This window comes from Diceros bicornis, chromosome 4 (genome assembly GCF_020826845.1).
Source record: "Diceros bicornis minor isolate mBicDic1 chromosome 4, mDicBic1.mat.cur, whole genome shotgun sequence".
In the NCBI taxonomy this organism is placed as follows: domain Eukaryota; kingdom Metazoa; phylum Chordata; class Mammalia; order Perissodactyla; family Rhinocerotidae; genus Diceros; species Diceros bicornis.
Window position 1 is genome coordinate 59,705,755 of NC_080743.1, and position 15,914 is coordinate 59,721,668.

A 15,914-nucleotide genomic window follows, 5' to 3' on the forward strand; every position below is an offset into this window, starting at 1 on the left:
CCCGCCAGCCCGCCCCGGCTCCTCCTCCTCCTCCCCGCCCGCCCGGCCGGCCCGGCTCCGGCGCCTCCAACCCTCCCCTCTCCCCTCCCCTCCCTTCCCCAAGGCTTCGTCGCCCCCTCCGGACCCGCCGCAACCACAGCGCCCCGGGCGGACCGGGGGGGGCACTGCAGCGGGGTCCGCCCTAGGCCGAGCCCGGGGTCCGGCAGCCTGGACAGGGCCTCGCTGGGGGGTGGCCCCTGGAGGGGCTCGGGGCGGGGGCGGGAGAGTCCTTCATTGTGGGGGCGGGGGCGAGCTCCCCGCGAGAGACCACCGCCCATCCTAGCCGGCCCGAGCCGCGCTGAGGTCCCCTTCGGTCCAAAGCGGCCCCCGCCCCCTCCGCGGGTAACTCCTGCTCCGGGACAAAGGACTTTCTGTATCGTCGCTTTATCTCCGTTCCCTGTGATAACTGGTCTTTCTCGGGAAGCCCAAGTCCTTTCCAGATCTGAGGCCTCTCCCGACTTGGAGGTTGGATTTTCCCACTTCTGGACGTCCACCTAAGATCTCATCTCTAGGATTGACTCTATTCTCCCAAGGGTCGTGGCCTGAATGAAGCCTATTAAGTACGGTTTCAGAGACCTGGGTTTTGCATACATGGCCTTTCTGAACCTTGATTTCCTCAATAGCATCTTTCTCCTCATCCCACAGAACCGCGCAAAACGTAGAAAACAGCTTTGAAAAGTAACCAAAGGTGGGCCTGAGAAAAAGCGGGATTTTTTTTTTTAATTACTGAATCGTGGATTGTCAAGCAGACATGATGACTCTTCTCTCCCCGAGGGCGTTAAATGTCCTTCCAGTACTGCCACTGTCCTTTTACTCCCGCTCTTTTCCCCCATAACCGCGTGGTCTCACTGGAAAGGCGAGCCATAGTTCCCAGAGTGCCTCGCGAGGCCGCAAGCAACTACAATTCCCGGTGACCCCCGCGGTGGGGCGGTGTTGAGTCAGACCCACACAAGCCAGGCCAGGAAACTACAACTCCCGGGACGCTCCGGAGCAGGGCCGCTGGACTACGGGAAGCGGCAGGCAGAGGCCAGCAAGAGGCAACTCCGGGATCTTGGGTGCAAAAGCCCAAGGTTAGGAGCCGCAGGCATGCTGCGTCCCAAGGCTTTAACCCAGGTGCTAAGCCAAGCCAACACTGGAGGTGTCCAGAGCACCCTGTGAGTGCGGACTGAGGACCCCAGCGCGAGCACTGGAGTGGGGCGGCGCGCGGCTCTCCAAGGGAGGGGTAGGGTAGGATCTCCGGGAAGGGAGGAGGTGGCAGAAGGAGCAGGGCAACAGGCCGGGATGGCTCCTCTCGAAAAGAGAAACCGACGTGGTGGGTGCTCGGGGCATATCCCAGGACACCCTCAGCACAGACCCTTGCTTTCTGGAAGCGCCGGTGGCGGGAGTTGGGACGGAAATTCAGGCATTTTACTCCGATCTTGAGCATGTCACTATCCCTCCCCGTCCCTTGCCAGGCTGCTGAATAACGAGGGATCTCTTCTGGCCTACTCCGGTTACGGGGATACGGACGCCCGGGTTACCGCAGCCATCGCCAGTAACATCTGGGCCGCCTATGACCGGAACGGGAACCAAGCGTTTAATGAAGACAATCTCAAATTCATTCTCATGGACTGCATGGTATGGAGAGAGGAGCTACTTCCTCTGTCCTCGAAGGGGATTCCCAGGGGGCGACCCGGACCCCATCCTGGATGGTTGGAGGGGCAGGGACAGGATCTCTGGAAGATTACTAAGAGTTGGTCTGCAGCAGCATTTATAATAGGCAGGACCCTATGCATCAAGTGGTGGTGAGGGAGGAGCCCTGGACCCGAGGTCTGACTGGGGTTCTGGTCTCAGCCAGCCACTAACATTTGTGGAACCTTGGGTAAGTCACTTAACCTCTCTGAGCTTCCTTAGCACACCTCTAAGGGGGAAACAATACACACAGGGTTGTTGTGAAGATCAAATGAAAGAGTGGATATAAACCGTAGGATGATGTACAGACACAAAGTGTTGTCATCCCAGATTCACAGACTCAGGGAAGAATGGCACAGTCTCCAGACACTAGTCCAGTCCCTTCAGTTTACAGAGAAAGCAGATGAAGTCCAGAAAGGGGAAGTGGCCATTAGGCTGTGAACTTCTTGGAAACAGAAACTGTCTCACTCACCTTTGTATCTGTTCAGTCAACAAATTTTTAGGTCCCTGCAATGTTCTCGGGACTTGGAGAAAAGTAGCAAACAGGACAGACAAAAACTATTTATAATGAAACTTAGTCTTAGACATGCTTTAAAATAAGTAAAATATGTATGTTTTGTAAAATAAGTGTGTAAATATGTTTTACAAAATAAGTAAAATATGTATATAAGTTAAAAAAGTAGTATGTTAGGTATTGAAAATGCTGTGGAGAAAAATAAAGCAAGGAAGTGAGATAGAGGCGGATGTGTGTCAGGGACAATCTCATTGCAAAGGTGACATTTCATCACAGATCTGAAGGAAGTTGGCAAGCCATGTGGCTGTCTGGAGGAAGAACGTTTCTGACAGAGAGAACAGCAGATGCAAAGGCCTTGAGGCAGAATGCTGCCTGGTCAAGGATCAACAAGGTTGATGTGGCTGGAGTGGCATCAGAGTGGCATGGGGAGGTTAGTAGGAGCAGAGTCCAGACAGGCAGAGAGTGTAGCACCTGGTTCCCAGCACTCGCTGGATACCTAGTGAAAATTTGCTGAACCAAATTAAAAAGGCCTCAACAGGGGCCGGCCCCGTGGCTTAGTGGTTAAGTGCGCGTGCTCCGCTGCTGGCGGCTGGGGTTCGGATCCGAGCGCGCACCGAGGCACTGCTTGTTAAGCCATGCTGTGGCGGTGTCCCATATAAAGTGGAGGAAGACAGGCACAGATGTTAGCCCAGGGCCAGTCTTCCTCAGCAAAAAGAGGAGGATTGACAGATGTTAGCTCAGGGCTGATCTTCCTCACACAAAAAAATAATAAATAAATAAATAAAAATAAAAAGGCCCCAAGAATGAACTCTCCAGAAAGGAATTCCACTGTAACTCAGCTGCCTACCTCATCCTTACCCCCTGTGCAACCAAGGATGTCATTTCAGTTCAACTGATGACTCCTCCTGGGTGCCTAGCTTAGAGCTGGTGCTTTAGGGCAATAGCTTTCAAACGCTTTGATCACAACTGGGCCAAAGGAAGTACATTTTAAGTCAGAGCCCAGTGCACATATATACCCACTAAAACAAAAGTTTTGCGAAAAAGGTCTCGGCTTACAACATGCAATGCACTTCATTTCTCTTCTTTTTTCTTTTAATGCTGATCACCTTCTTAATTGATCTCCTAACCCTGGGGTCAGACCTGCAGTTTGAAAAGCATTACCATGGGAAAAGAGGAGAAGCATAAGTTGGGTTACTGCTCTCAAGCCCCTTACATTGTTTTGGGGTGAACCCATAATAATAATCTCACCCATTTGGACAGCCCTTTGCAGATACAAGACTCCTTCATGTGTACTGGCGCCCTCACCAGCTGGGGTGAGGTTGGGGTTACAGAAAGAGAAACGGAGTCCCTGGGAGATTGAGTTTCCCAGCGTAACTTGGTTAGTAGGTGCCTGTGCTGAGGCTGGAATTGGGGTTCAGGACCCCATGTCCAGGGCTGTGGCCAAAGCCCCACTGCTGAAGCTCCTGCGTGTGCCCAGGGCATGGGAGGAAGATAGAGTCTCTCTCAAGAGGAGCCCTTGGGGAAAGAGGGGGCTAAGGTGCCAAGCCGAACATCACATCCCATGATATTGTCCCCACCAGGAGGGCCGTGTAGCCATTACCCGAGTGGCCAACCTTCTGCTGTGTATGTATGCCAAGGAGACTGTTGGCTTCGGAATGCTCAAGGCCAAGGTGTGTACATGCCCATCCCTCTGCAGTCCTGGGCCCAGCCTTTGTGCTCCATCACTGTCTGTTCCCATCCCCACCACCTTCCTGCAGGCCACCTGTCACCCAATCCATGTCTGGTGTGGGCTAACTCCCAGGAGCAAGCGGGGGCTGGGAGGGGGTGCTCAGCATTGGGTGTAGACCTGGATTTGGGATCCCTCTAGGGGCAGGCCATGTGTGGGACTGATTCTGCTCTCCCTTCTGCAGGCGCAGGCCTTGGTGCAGTACCTGGAGGATCCCCTCACCCAAGTAGCGGCATCATAGTGGGCGTTGGTGGAAGCTGGAGTCAGAAAAGAGAGATGACCACTGGGAGGGGCAGGGCCCCCTGGGGAAACCTTCCTGGACTGTGGAGGGAGGGTGGGACTTTGTTTTTTCCAAGAATAAACTTCAGCTCCTGTCTTGTGTCCTGGCTGCTTTCTTGAGTGGGAGCAATCAGAGGAGATAGAAAGGAGCAGGGATTTCTTATAGGATTCTTCATGTGCTGCAAGGATGGATTTCCACCCATTCCTTCACCAGGACCTCCAACAACCCAATGGTTTTGGGCAGTGATGCCTCACTCCCTTGGCCTCTCCCGTGGTGTGACCTCCCCTGGTCCCTGCCACTCAGAGCAGAATCTCACCCACCTGATGGCAAAACCTTGGGCGTGAGCTCAGAGGTGCAAGGGGCTGGTGGAAGGTCATGTTGAACAAAGAGAATATAGGGCCCTGGGAATTAAGTGTCCTTCATCCTGATTTTGAGGGGTGGGGGAGCTTTTCTACTCTTGGGGTTGGGAGAGTGTCCCCTAGCTGCCTACAAGGGGCCACTCCTTTCCTCTTCTGCCAGGCATTCACATGCTCACATAGACCTTCTCCAGATCTTGCAGCCCTTTGCAGACAGGATGGCTTTGTTGTGAGGCTTCAGGTCCTGGAGAGGGAGTAAAAGAAACCCAGAAGACCTCTCAGAGGGCTTCCCCTCCAGATTCTGCCCCTCCACTCAGACTCTTCACCCCATCTGGCTGTTTCTGCCCCAGGTCTCCCCATACCCAGTGTCCTTAAGAGCAGGTCTGGATGGGGAGCTACCCAGTGCTGTAGGAAGGGACCCATCCCAGAGAAGAGGTAGGTTGCAAATTCCAGCTCCACCCAGGGTGAGACATACTGCCCGTCCCAGGCCCTGGGCTGTCAGGGAGGGGTAGAAGTTGCTGTATGGGAGATGCAGCTCCCAGACCTCTGCACGGCAGGGTGACTGGCATCCCATCAGCCCCAGCCCCTTGCCCCAACAGCCCTTGCCATGGTGCCCCCAGATAACCCCTGCAAGGGCTCTGAAGGAAAAGCAGGCGGTCAAGTAGATTTTTGCTCCCTGAGAGGCTATTTCTCACTCGCTGGTGGCTGGGCCCCCTGGCCACAGGTCTCAGGAGCCTAGACATGCGTACTCAGTCCTCAGCTGGCTCTCTGAAGGCCCTGTCCTTGTCCCAGCTTCCCCCACTGTCACCCTCTGGAGCCTGCTCACCTGCTTGCAGGAGCCCAGGCTGAGAGCACACACCCAACCTGTCTAACCTGTCTGACGTCATCGTCTCTCCACCCACCTGGGCCCCAGGTCTCCAGTCGCCCTGCTCTTCCTGTTCTCAGCTTCCGTCCTCTCAGCTTCCTTGCAGCACCCCCACCTGCCAGAGCTGAGCCTCCCTAGGCTCTGCCTAGCCTCGAGTCGGCCCCCAATCCCTCTGGCTTGCAGAAGTTTCTTTACCTCCAATGAGAGGAGGGGCGGATCCAGGTCTCTTGAGAACTGAGGGTTGAGGGCGTTGAACTAACGCATAGACCCGTCATCTCTGCCCTTGAAGACACTTGTACCCTCCATGCGGAGCCAAGATGGGGAACGGAAACGAGGAAGATTATAACTTTGTCTTCAAGGGTGAGTTGGGGTCCATAAAGAGAGAGGAAGCCTGAGAGAGACCCAGAAAGAGACCAACAAACCAGAGACGGCCCCTTCCTGTTTTTTTATCTCTTAGCAGGACCCCCCAGGGCTCATCATTCCTTTGGATAAGAAAGAAAGCTGCAGGAGGTGAGGGAGGGTCTGATTACAGGGGCGAAAGTCCTGGAGCTGCTAGAATGCTCTACTGTTGTAAATAATGATGGTGATCACTCCTTAATAGTGTCGAGTTAGGCTCCTCTGCCCCATGCCTAAAGGAAGCCCAAATCCCTAGGAATAGTCAGCCACTGCAGCACAAGAGATGGAGATCAGACTTCAGAGAGGACTTCCCTCCTGAGAAAAGGGGAAACAAGCAGACTTAAAAGAAAGAAAGTCATCTTCCTGGGAAGATGTATAGGAAAGGAGAGATCTATTTCATCATAGGGCTGAGTGAAGACATAGGGAAGCTGTAACGATTTGGGAGCAGGGTCTAATAGGATCCAGAGGACTCCTAGGGCCATGGTCTTGTCTGCTGTCCCTTGGCAGACCCCTTGGGCCCAAATACCAGGCCCTGGGTTCCACTTGGCTGTCCCTGGAAGTGTGCGTGTTTCTTTCCTGCTCCTTTATCTCAGCCCCTGTGCTTGGCCTCTCTATTGTTCCCCACTCCCCATGCCACCCCCACCTCCACGCCTCCTTCTGGGCAGGGTGGATTGGCGGAGCTATGATTCCCTGTCCTGCCACCCCACCCCACGCCTCTCCCAGCCTCAGCCCCACCCTCTCTCTGGCTGGGACTCTCAGGCATCTGGGGTTGGGGAACCTGTAGTCCCGGCATCCTTCCCAGGAAGGGGAGGCCAGGGAAGGGCTAGCAATAGTCTGGGGCAGTACGACCACTAGTAACTACTGTTTATTGAGCCCTTAGCATGTGCCAGCCGCTAGCTCATTAATCACCATAACAACCCCCAAAAGTTATCTTCCATTTTGAAAGCATAATGGTCATTATAGCATCACGGTCAGGAGCCAGACTGAGTTCAGATCTCAGCTCTGCCGCTTACTCAGTACTGCAGGTTGGGGTCTCCAAAGCAGACACTGACAAGAAGTTTGGGGTATAAGATGTTTATTATGGATCAACACCAGTGAAAGGAAGGGGGAGGAAACAGGACTGGGCAGGAAGCAAACTGTAGCGCAGAATCACAAAGCCTCGGCCAAGGGCAGCGAGCTCTGTGATCCCCTTACCTTGCTCCGGCACTGGAGGTGGGGGGCTGCCCGGGAAAGGCATGACCTCAGGTACAGCTGCTCTCTGCACCAGGAGCACATGCTGAAGGAGCTGACAGCTGGAGGCTGTCTGCCAACTGCACTGTCTGCAGCTGGGGGCCAGTCCTTCCTTGAAGCCGGATCCAGGCAGCACACCTCTGCGTTTACCACGCTAGCTGGCTAGCTGTGTTACCTTGTGCAAGTCATTTAACCCCCTCCGTTCCCTTGTCTGTAAAAATGGGATGAAAATGATAACGGTACTTGCTTCATGCCATTGTTGTGAGGATTAAATGAATTAATATGGGTAAAGCCTTTAGGATGGTGCCTGGCACGTAGTTGGCACTCAATCAGTGTTAACAATTAGTATCTGCATTTTACAGACGAGGATGAGACAGAGTAAGTAGCTTACAAAAGGTCACAAAGTCAGTATTCAAACCCAAGTCTGTCTGACTCCAAAATCCTTGCCCTGAGAAGCTGTTGGGCCTGAGGGTAGGGCTAGGAGCCCACCCACCAGAGGGATGAGATGGGGATGAAGTTCCCAGTAGGGGAGAGGCAGGAGCACACACACACACACCCATAAGCCTCCCAGCTCTTTCCTGTCCTACACAAATAAGGAATTTTTAAAGTTGGAGGGGGCCTTTATAGATTTTATACACAAGGAAACTGAGACCCAGAAAAGGTGAGCCACTTGTTCAAGGTCACATGGCTAGTCAGAGGCTGAGTGGGGATCAGAACCCAGAATATGTGGCTCCCAGGGCACCAGCCTGCTTTTCCAGAACCACTCTGGGCGGCCTCCTCTAACCCTGGATGCTCAGCTCAGTGTCGGTGCAATTTATGGGTCATACTTAATCAGCCCCCTACACTCTCCCCCAGCCCCCAGCTCACCCACGGTAAGGCTGGGCCCTGGATGCTGCCCACCAGCCCAAAGGCTCTTCACGGCCCCTCTGATGGATCCTTGTCCCTGAAAACCTGAAAGTAAAAGCTCTGGCCTACCAACAGCAATCCCAGCAGTAACAGTTTTGCACACTCACTATATCCTGGGCAATATCTCATTTACTTTTTGCAACAACTCATAAGATAGTCACTATTGTTATTCCCATTTCTCATATGAAGAAGAAAGTCAGAGAAGTTAAATAACTTGCTAAAGGACACACGGCTGGTCCAACACCCAGCCCTATGGTCTTAATATGCAAGACTGCCCCTCCTTGGGGACAACTGGATCCTAACTTCTTACACACCGCCTGCATACCTTCCCCCCACCCACACACGTGTCACTTGCCAACTTTCTCCTCACTCACACTTCTATTCGCGCCTCTGCTCCCATGCAAACACACACACCAAACCCCCCACTTGTCCTCCCAGCTCATATACATAGAAACGTGCTCAATGTTCTCATACTCCCTAGTCCAGAAATGTGCACCCTCCCCCCCAGACCTCCTGCCATCTCTCTCCGCATTCACACACTCTGCTAACCTCTCCACACAACCCCTGAACACCAAGACCCACAAACAGCCCACAGACATCACTCCATCAGCAGAAACCCAGGCTAACTCTGCAGCCCGTCTCAACAGACCAGCCCAGAACCCTTAAAGCCCCTCAGCCCATTTCAAACTCACAGATGCATCACGCAGATTTGCAGACCCCAGTCTCTGCTCCCTCCTCAGTTTTCTGAGCTCAGCTCCCCTTTACTGGCGGGCAGACTCTCCAAGCTCAGGCGGCAGACTCTCCAAGCTCAGGCGAGCTTAGGGCCGCTCTGCTCCAAGCTCAGCCCTTATCTCTCCACTCCTTCAGTGGTGCTGATCGGCGAGTCAGGAGTGGGGAAGACCAATCTGCTATCCCGATTCACGCGCAATGAGTTCAGCCACGACAGCCGCACCACCATCGGGGTTGAGTTCTCCACCCGCACTGTCATGCTGGGCACCGCCGCTGTCAAGGCTCAGATCTGGGACACGGCTGGCCTGGAGCGATATCGAGCCATCACCTCGGCGTGAGCCCGGGGCTGGGGGACTGCTGGGGTGTGGGGGTGCTGGGGAAGTCAGGGAGCACCTCTGGAGGAGAGGTGGAGGAGGAGGAGGAGGAGGCAAGGGCACTCAGCAGTGTGCTCCGTGAGTGGCATCAGTGGGCGCCATGGCTGGTTGAGGAGACACAGTACTGTGAGCCACAAAGAGTCTGAGACAGGATGTAGCGATGCTGACTGCTGGGACTAAAAACAAGAGTCATTGCCACCACTTGAAAGTCTTTGCTCTGTGCCCAGGGAGGTACAAGGCACTTTACATGGGGCATTTTGTGTCATCCTCAAAGTACCATGGGAGTAAGATGCTCCCATCAATCCCTGTTTAAATACAAGAAGCTGGGTGGAGCTGGGATAAGGGCAGGCTCCCCAATTGAGAGTGCCCCTCACTTCTGCACAGTGCTTTGCCATCTAACCACAAAAGCAAAGGGCTGGACCCCTCAGCTGCACTTTACAAAGACTCAGAGGACACAGAGAAAATTACGCCACATGTGACACCATGTGCAGAGCGCCTCGGAAGCAGCATCAGGCCAAATGTGAGAAAGATGGTCTGTGTGTGTGTGGTGCGGGACAGTACCCTCCAGCGGGCAGGGAGCAAGAGTCAGGGGCTTCACTACCCAGCAGCACAACATACTCATCACTCTTGGACGGGTCACCTGACCTCTTATGAGCCTCAGTGGACTCATCAGTAAAATGGGAGTAATTAGATATCACCAAAGAAGCTCCATCTAACTCTAGGAGTGAGGCTGGGTTCTTGCAAGGATGCCTCAGATGGTCAAATCAGGGATCGCTGCATGGGGTAGCCATTTAGCTAGTTCTAGAAAGATGGCCACAAGAGAGAAGAGGGCACTGTGGGTCAAGGAGCCACGTGAGGAAGATCTTGAAGGTGGAGCTCCCAGGAAGCAGATTTGACCAGAGCTCAGGTATGCATTGGTGGATGGCAGGGGCAAAATCAGAACAAAGGAAGGAAGTAGATGGGCTATGAAGGAAGACGGGAGCCAAGATCAGAATCCCTGGAGGGTTCTCAGCATGGAGCACGGGATCCTTGGGCTGCCCTATCTGGGTTTGGATCCCTGGACCCAGTTTTCATATTTCCCAATCTCTGGTACTCATCTCTGGCTTTTTGGCTTGAGGCTCTGCTCTGAGGCTGGGCCTGTCCTCCCTGACTTTGCCTCTGTCCACCCCTCTACCCCCCACACAGGTACTATCGTGGTGCGGTGGGGGCCCTACTGGTGTTTGACCTAACCAAGCACCAGACCTATGCCGTGGTGGAGCGCTGGCTAAAGGAGCTCTACGACCATGCTGAGGCCACTATCGTCGTCATGCTGGTGGGTAACAAGAGTGACCTCAGCCAGGCCCGGGAGGTGCCCACTGAAGAGGCCCGCATGTTTGCCGGTGAGAGCCCATCGCGACCCAGTGTGACCCCTCCAACCCTACCCACGCAATCCCAGCTTCTGCCTCCCCAGCCCCTGCTCCCACCCTAGGGCCCCAACCTGGACTTCCTCCATAGGATCCCCTACCCCCATCCCTTCTTCCTCAGGATGTCCAGCCCTTCCCCTCTGTGACCTTGTGTCCCTCGTTATGTCCCACCACTTGCCCTGAGATTGTCTTTAGGGGCAATTATTTATAGTTGGTTTTAAGACAGCCCCACCCTGCAACGCTCAGAGATCCTAAGTGTAGCTGGTGGGCTCCCCTTGACCATCTCCAGTCACATTTTCCCTGGGAGTTTTCTGGGGTTTAGAGGCAGCAAGATGTAGTGGTTAAGGGTGCAGGCTCTGGGGTCCCACGGCCCAGCCTCACATCCCTTGGCCTGCTACTAGATGTGGGATGCTGAGCAAGTTCTTTAGTCACTCTCTCTGTGTTTCTGGGCTTCAGCTTCCTCTTCTACAAAAAACGGATAGTAGGGCCAGCCCTGGTGGCCAGTGGTTAAGTTCGGAAGCATTCCGCTACAGTGGCCTGGGTTCAGTTCCCAGGTGTGTACCTATACACTCATCTATCAGTGGCCATGCTGTGGCAGTGGCTCACATACAAAAAGAGGAAGATTGGCAGCGGATGTTAGCTCAGGGTGACTCTTCCTCAATAACAACAAAAAAGGGATAGTATTCAAACCTACCTCAAGGTTGTTTTAAGGAATAAATGAGCTACACATGCCCAGGGTTTAGCACATAGTAAATATTAAGTAAATATTATTATTATTATTGCCTTTAACACCCACAATTAATGATGTGTTTCCTTTTCTGCCAGAAAACAATGGGCTGCTATTCCTGGAGACCTCAGCCCTGGACTCCACCAATGTTGAGCTGGCCTTTGAGACTGTCCTCAAAGGTTAGAGTCCCTGCCTCCATTTGGCACCCCCATTCCATCCCTGGGTGGTGGTAGGAATGCAGACACCCAGCTCTCACCCCAGCTGATTCCTCAGCCCCTTTATGGGCCCCCAACAACCTCAGAGCCTCCCAGCATGCCCCTCAGACCCTTCCTAGTGCCCCCAACTCAGCCCAGAGCTTAGGGAAGGAACCAGAAGGCCACACTTCCCAGGGAGCTGAGCCTTAGTCCTTCTCCACCCAGGTAAGTAGAAGGAACCAGGTGCCCAAATTCCACTTCCTTCCAGCAAAACCTCCTTTAAGTGCGGCCACCCCCAGTACTCAGAAAGGGGCATGTGGTATGCATATGGGGAGCATGGGCTCTAAATCTTCTTCTGGCCTGATCATTGCCCTCTGCCCTCTCAGAGATCTTTGCAAAGGTGTCCAAGCAGAGGCAGAACAGCACCCGGACCAATGCCATCACGCTGGGCAGTGCCCAGGCTGGGCAGGAGCCAGGCCCCAGTGAGAAGAGGGCCTGTTGCATCAGCCTCTAACCTTGTCTAGCACCAACCCTGCCCACTGGCTTTCTGGTGCCCCCAACCCCACGCCAGCACCAGGACCTTTCCCTGCCCTGTGGTTCCAGATGTCAGAGTGGCCAGTTCCCTGTTCACAGCTCCGCAGAGCTCTAACGTCTTCATGCCTCACCCACCCCCTATACCTCTATTATCTGTCCACCCCCTTAGAGACTAAGGCCCTCAAATAAAGCTGTGTTTTGTATCAACGCCTGGCCATCCTGCTGCCTCCCGTCTGTGCCTCTTCTTTAACTCCTGCCCCTCCTCTGAGTCCCTGTTCCCCTTCTCCTCCCCCTCCCTCCATCTTCCCCACCATACTTACTGCCCCCCAGGGCCAGCTGCCTCTGGAGTCTTGTGGTCTGGGGACAGTGCCAAGGGCGCGGGGGGTGCCCGCCCTTCCCTCTGCCAACCCCCAGGGCAGGTGGGGGAGGGAGGGCAGCATGGTGGAGAGGGGGTATCTGGAAGGCGAGACAAAGGAAACCATCGGCGGGCACCATCTGGTGCCCAAGGCCCTGGTGCCAAGAACTGAGGTCACTCCAATGCCAAGGGTGAGGGGAGGAGGCCGGGGGGGATGCTAGAGAGAAGGGGGAGTCAGGGCCAGCCCTGTCTGTGTGTTCTGGGAAAGGGGGTTAAGCCTGGGAGGTGGAAGGCCCAAGTCTTCCATCCAGTTTTCTGCCTGACCCCAAAGAAGAGTGGGTGTGGAGTAGGGACAGATTGAATCTGGTGGGGATGAATGGGGAGGGTCTGTCTCCCAGCCCTCTGCCCCTTCTCCATCAAGCCCAGGAGCTGGCTGTCCAGGCAGGGGCTCGGTCACCCTGCCTCGCCTTCTCCTGTTCTGCAGGGCAGGGTGGAAGGAGGTCTGACTACACCCCAAGGAACAGAAGGCAGTAAGTGGGGAGATAAGAGGGGGCATTGAGCGCTTGGAGACTCCAGGAGGGAGCTGTGAAGGTGGACAGGAGCCATCCACTTCCTGCAAGTTGAGCAGGAGCACTCAGAATGACACTAGAGAAAACCCACAGCGGTCTCTCCCACTCACCCCAAGGTGGTTCAGACCCATATGCAAAGAAGCCAGAGCCTTAAGTAATAATACTTTTAATAAAATTAAGTTCTTAATAGCACATTTAATACATTAACCCTCCCCCTTCTTGGTTTCTCTGAATTTTGTGCAACATCACTTTGACTTGATTATTCATGGGTCTGTTTTGTTTCCCGCCTTTATTCTGCTTTTGAAATATTTTTCCGTGGTGGATTTGTACGTGTCTTCACTAGATGCCTCAAATTAAGTCTGACCACAATCCTACTCTACTTTCTACAGTGGAGAGACCATCTCCCCTGCCCCAGGGCTGTCTCCCCCAACCCACCCTACCCCACCCGCACCCTCGAGTGGGAAAGGGGACGCCCTCCCCACCCCAGACGCTACCTTCCCAAACTAGCGGGGTTTCTAGGACAAAAAGAGCAGGGGGAAATCTGTCCCTAGGTGGGGCGAGAAGAGTAAATCGGGGAGAGGGAGATGTGTTTGGGGTCTAGGGCCAGGGAGGGGCATGACAGAGTCATTGGTGTCATGAGCAGGCTCCTCTTGTCTAAAGGAGAGCCAAGGGGCATATGCGCCCCCTTGGATAGGGGGAGGGACCTGACCTGATTGAAGCTGGGGTTGGTAGAAGGCAAGTGCTTAAAAAATTCATTGATTTCTCACATGCAAAAGCCAAGCTCCCCCATTTCCTGTGGGGAAGGTGATGTGCCCCAGGCCAGGACACACGGGATGACCCCTACCTGAATACTTACAGATGGAGGTGGACTGGGGCAGAGGGTTAGGGTCGGGGTCACCCAAAGTCCCTGCCGCCCTCCCCTGCCTTTGTACCCTTGGGGACCCCATTCTCCCAGGCCTTCAAGGAGTATCTTCACTCCACCCCAGTGGGTGGGAAGTCCTTCTTGGAATCTAACTTCTACGAGACAATAAAGCACTCTACAAATCTGTAAAGCACTGCGCAGCTTTAAAGGACAAAGATTATTGTTACTCCTACTGCTGCCACGGAGGCCAAAAGCTAAGTGGAATATTGGGTGGGAACAGGGATGGGGGACATACCTCCTCAGTCCCCTTGAAGCTCTGAGAAGGTACAAAGTGTGTGCATGTGCGTCGATTTGTGGAATGACCTACCAGGCTCTTGAATCATTCTGTAGTGAAGTGGACTGAGGTTACGCTTCAAGAAGGACTTCCTCAGTTAGGCCTGGAAGAAGTTGGCTCAGGAGGGTTGGAGCAGGGCGGTCTCCATCCTCCCAGAGAGCCCCAAGAGAGGACATATCACTTTGGAGGGAGGAAGGGCTGCCCAACAGAGACAGAGGGATGGACAGGATGGCCAGGCCCCCAGGTACTGGGATGCAGGCAAATGTGCTCACCCTCCTCTGCTGTCCCCAGCCCAGCCTCCATCTGGTTGAAATGATCAATGCCCATCCTTTCCAAGACCCTAGGAACTCAGCCCTTCATCTATTTGTCCTACAATTTAAAAATCCAAGGATTCTCCGAATCAACCCCAGCAGACTGGAAGCTCCCAACCTTAACTAGCAGCCTGCTCCCACCCTGCTATCTGAAGATGGGGCGCCTCAGGGTGGACTCAGCCACTTCCCTCCTTTATTTTCCTTTTCGGTACGACTTTTATACATTCTACTGGACCCAAAGGCCCTCAATGCTACTAAACTTTAAGCTATCTGAATATCGTCTACTAAGTAACTAGTAATTCTTTCTCTTTTTCTCTAGGATTATATGAAATAAATTTGAATTATTATTATTATTATTAATAATTATTATTTTGTAGTATTCTTTTCTTTTAAACCCCTCGGTTTCTTACTTTGTCTTCTCTCTCTCTCATTTTTGGTTAAAAAAAAAAAAACAAAACTATTTCTCTTAAACCTCACACCTCTCTGAGGGTTCCCGTAGGCCTGCTAGGCCTCAGTTCTGGACTTCCCCTCCTCACTGGCCCCTGGGACAGGGCAGGGGAAGTGGGGGCACCCCAGGATCCTCAGTCCTCAATCCTACTGCTTCTTCCTTTCTTGTTAATCCCTTTCTTTGTTTGGCTCTGCCGGCTCCCCCGAGGGGGAGGGGGAGAGGGGAGGGGGTGCCCATGGAGTGAAATCCGATCTACTTGCAGGGCCCCAGAGGGACCAGGTTCCCCTAGCCCCTGTCTCCACCATCCATCCCAGGATGCTCCCCTCCGAAAAGCAAATGACATTCCTCCCCGAAAAAAAGTGGGGGAAAAAAGGAACGTAAACCCGAACATATATTAAAAACACTTTTTTTTAAGATTTAACTCTGAATACAAATGTATTTTTTTCTTCTTCTCTCCCTACATATATTCTAAACCTTCTAAAGTTTTTTTATTTTTTTTAAGGATCACTTTATCATAAAATAAAATATCCTTTTCATATAATAAATTACCTAATAAAAAGTCTTTTTTTTTTCATATTAGCCCAGGTTCTTTGCTACATTTATACGGTAATAAACGCCTTTATTAAAATAGAATATTAAATTATAAAGAACTGCTTTTTTTTTTCTTTTTTTTTGCTATTTTTGTTTTCTCTCCTCTGTGTTGGTCGCCTATCTCGCTCCCTCTCGCGCTCTTTCTCTCCTCTATTTTGTCTCTCACGTGTGTTTTGCGTTTGTTTCTAGGTTTGGCTCAATCAGTAAGGGTGGGATTGAATATTCCGAGCCCCCTAGCATAACAGTCTTCTGCCTTTGTGGGTAAGGAGTGGAGAGGGGGAGGGGGACCGACAGACAGACATCCCATCTTCCCACCCCCCTCCCCACCCTCCCTCGGCGACCGAGGGTGCCCATTTGGTTTGGTTTCTATTGTACAGACATTTCAGGATGGCTCACATTGGCGGGAAGGAGGGAAGTTGTCACCAGCCAGCTTTCCTGGCTGTGACCTCCTTCCTCCCCCATCCCTGGCTGGTGGTCTGGAGGGGAAGGCTGAGGAGAGG

General features: G+C 53.2%; 2 protein-coding genes across 2 annotated transcripts; both read left to right on the forward strand.

The window, feature by feature from the left end:
• The first annotated feature begins 994 nt into the window (after positions 1 to 994).
• On the forward strand, positions 995 to 4,325 carry LAMTOR2 (late endosomal/lysosomal adaptor, MAPK and MTOR activator 2). The gene is made up of 4 exons (XM_058539427.1): positions 995 to 1,193; positions 1,494 to 1,656; positions 3,805 to 3,894; positions 4,135 to 4,325. The coding sequence occupies exons 1-4, from the start codon at positions 1,126 to 1,128 to the stop codon at positions 4,189 to 4,191; spliced, it is 378 nt and encodes a 125-aa protein (XP_058395410.1). The 5' UTR covers positions 995 to 1,125; the 3' UTR covers positions 4,192 to 4,325.
• A 1,201-nt stretch (positions 4,326 to 5,526) lies between these two features.
• Positions 5,527 to 12,151, forward strand: RAB25 (RAB25, member RAS oncogene family). Its single transcript, XM_058539426.1, has 5 exons — positions 5,527 to 5,811; positions 8,851 to 9,046; positions 10,272 to 10,465; positions 11,315 to 11,395; positions 11,797 to 12,151. Exons 1-5 carry the CDS (start codon positions 5,769 to 5,771, stop codon positions 11,922 to 11,924), a joined length of 642 nt encoding a protein of 213 aa, XP_058395409.1. The 5' UTR covers positions 5,527 to 5,768; the 3' UTR covers positions 11,925 to 12,151.
• Positions 12,152 to 15,914: the final 3,763 nt, after the last annotated feature.

What these genes read in the sequence shown, in the direction of transcription:
- LAMTOR2 (XM_058539427.1), top strand. Translation starts at nt 1,126, where the DNA reads ATGCTGCGTCCCAAGGCTTTAACCCAGGTGCTAAGCCAAGCCAACACT. An exon ending in TCATTCTCATGGACTGCATG is followed by an intron (nt 1,657 to 3,804) that starts GTATGGAGAGAG and finishes TGTCCCCACCAG; the next exon opens with GAGGGCCGTGTAGCCATTAC. An exon ending in TCGGAATGCTCAAGGCCAAG is followed by an intron (nt 3,895 to 4,134) that starts GTGTGTACATGC and finishes TCCCTTCTGCAG; the next exon opens with GCGCAGGCCTTGGTGCAGTA.
- RAB25 (XM_058539426.1), top strand. Translation starts at nt 5,769, where the DNA reads ATGGGGAACGGAAACGAGGAAGATTATAACTTTGTCTTCAAGG. An exon ending in TTATAACTTTGTCTTCAAGG is followed by an intron (nt 5,812 to 8,850) that starts GTGAGTTGGGGT and finishes CCACTCCTTCAG; the next exon opens with TGGTGCTGATCGGCGAGTCA. An exon ending in CTTTGAGACTGTCCTCAAAG is followed by an intron (nt 11,396 to 11,796) that starts GTTAGAGTCCCT and finishes CTGCCCTCTCAG; the next exon opens with AGATCTTTGCAAAGGTGTCC.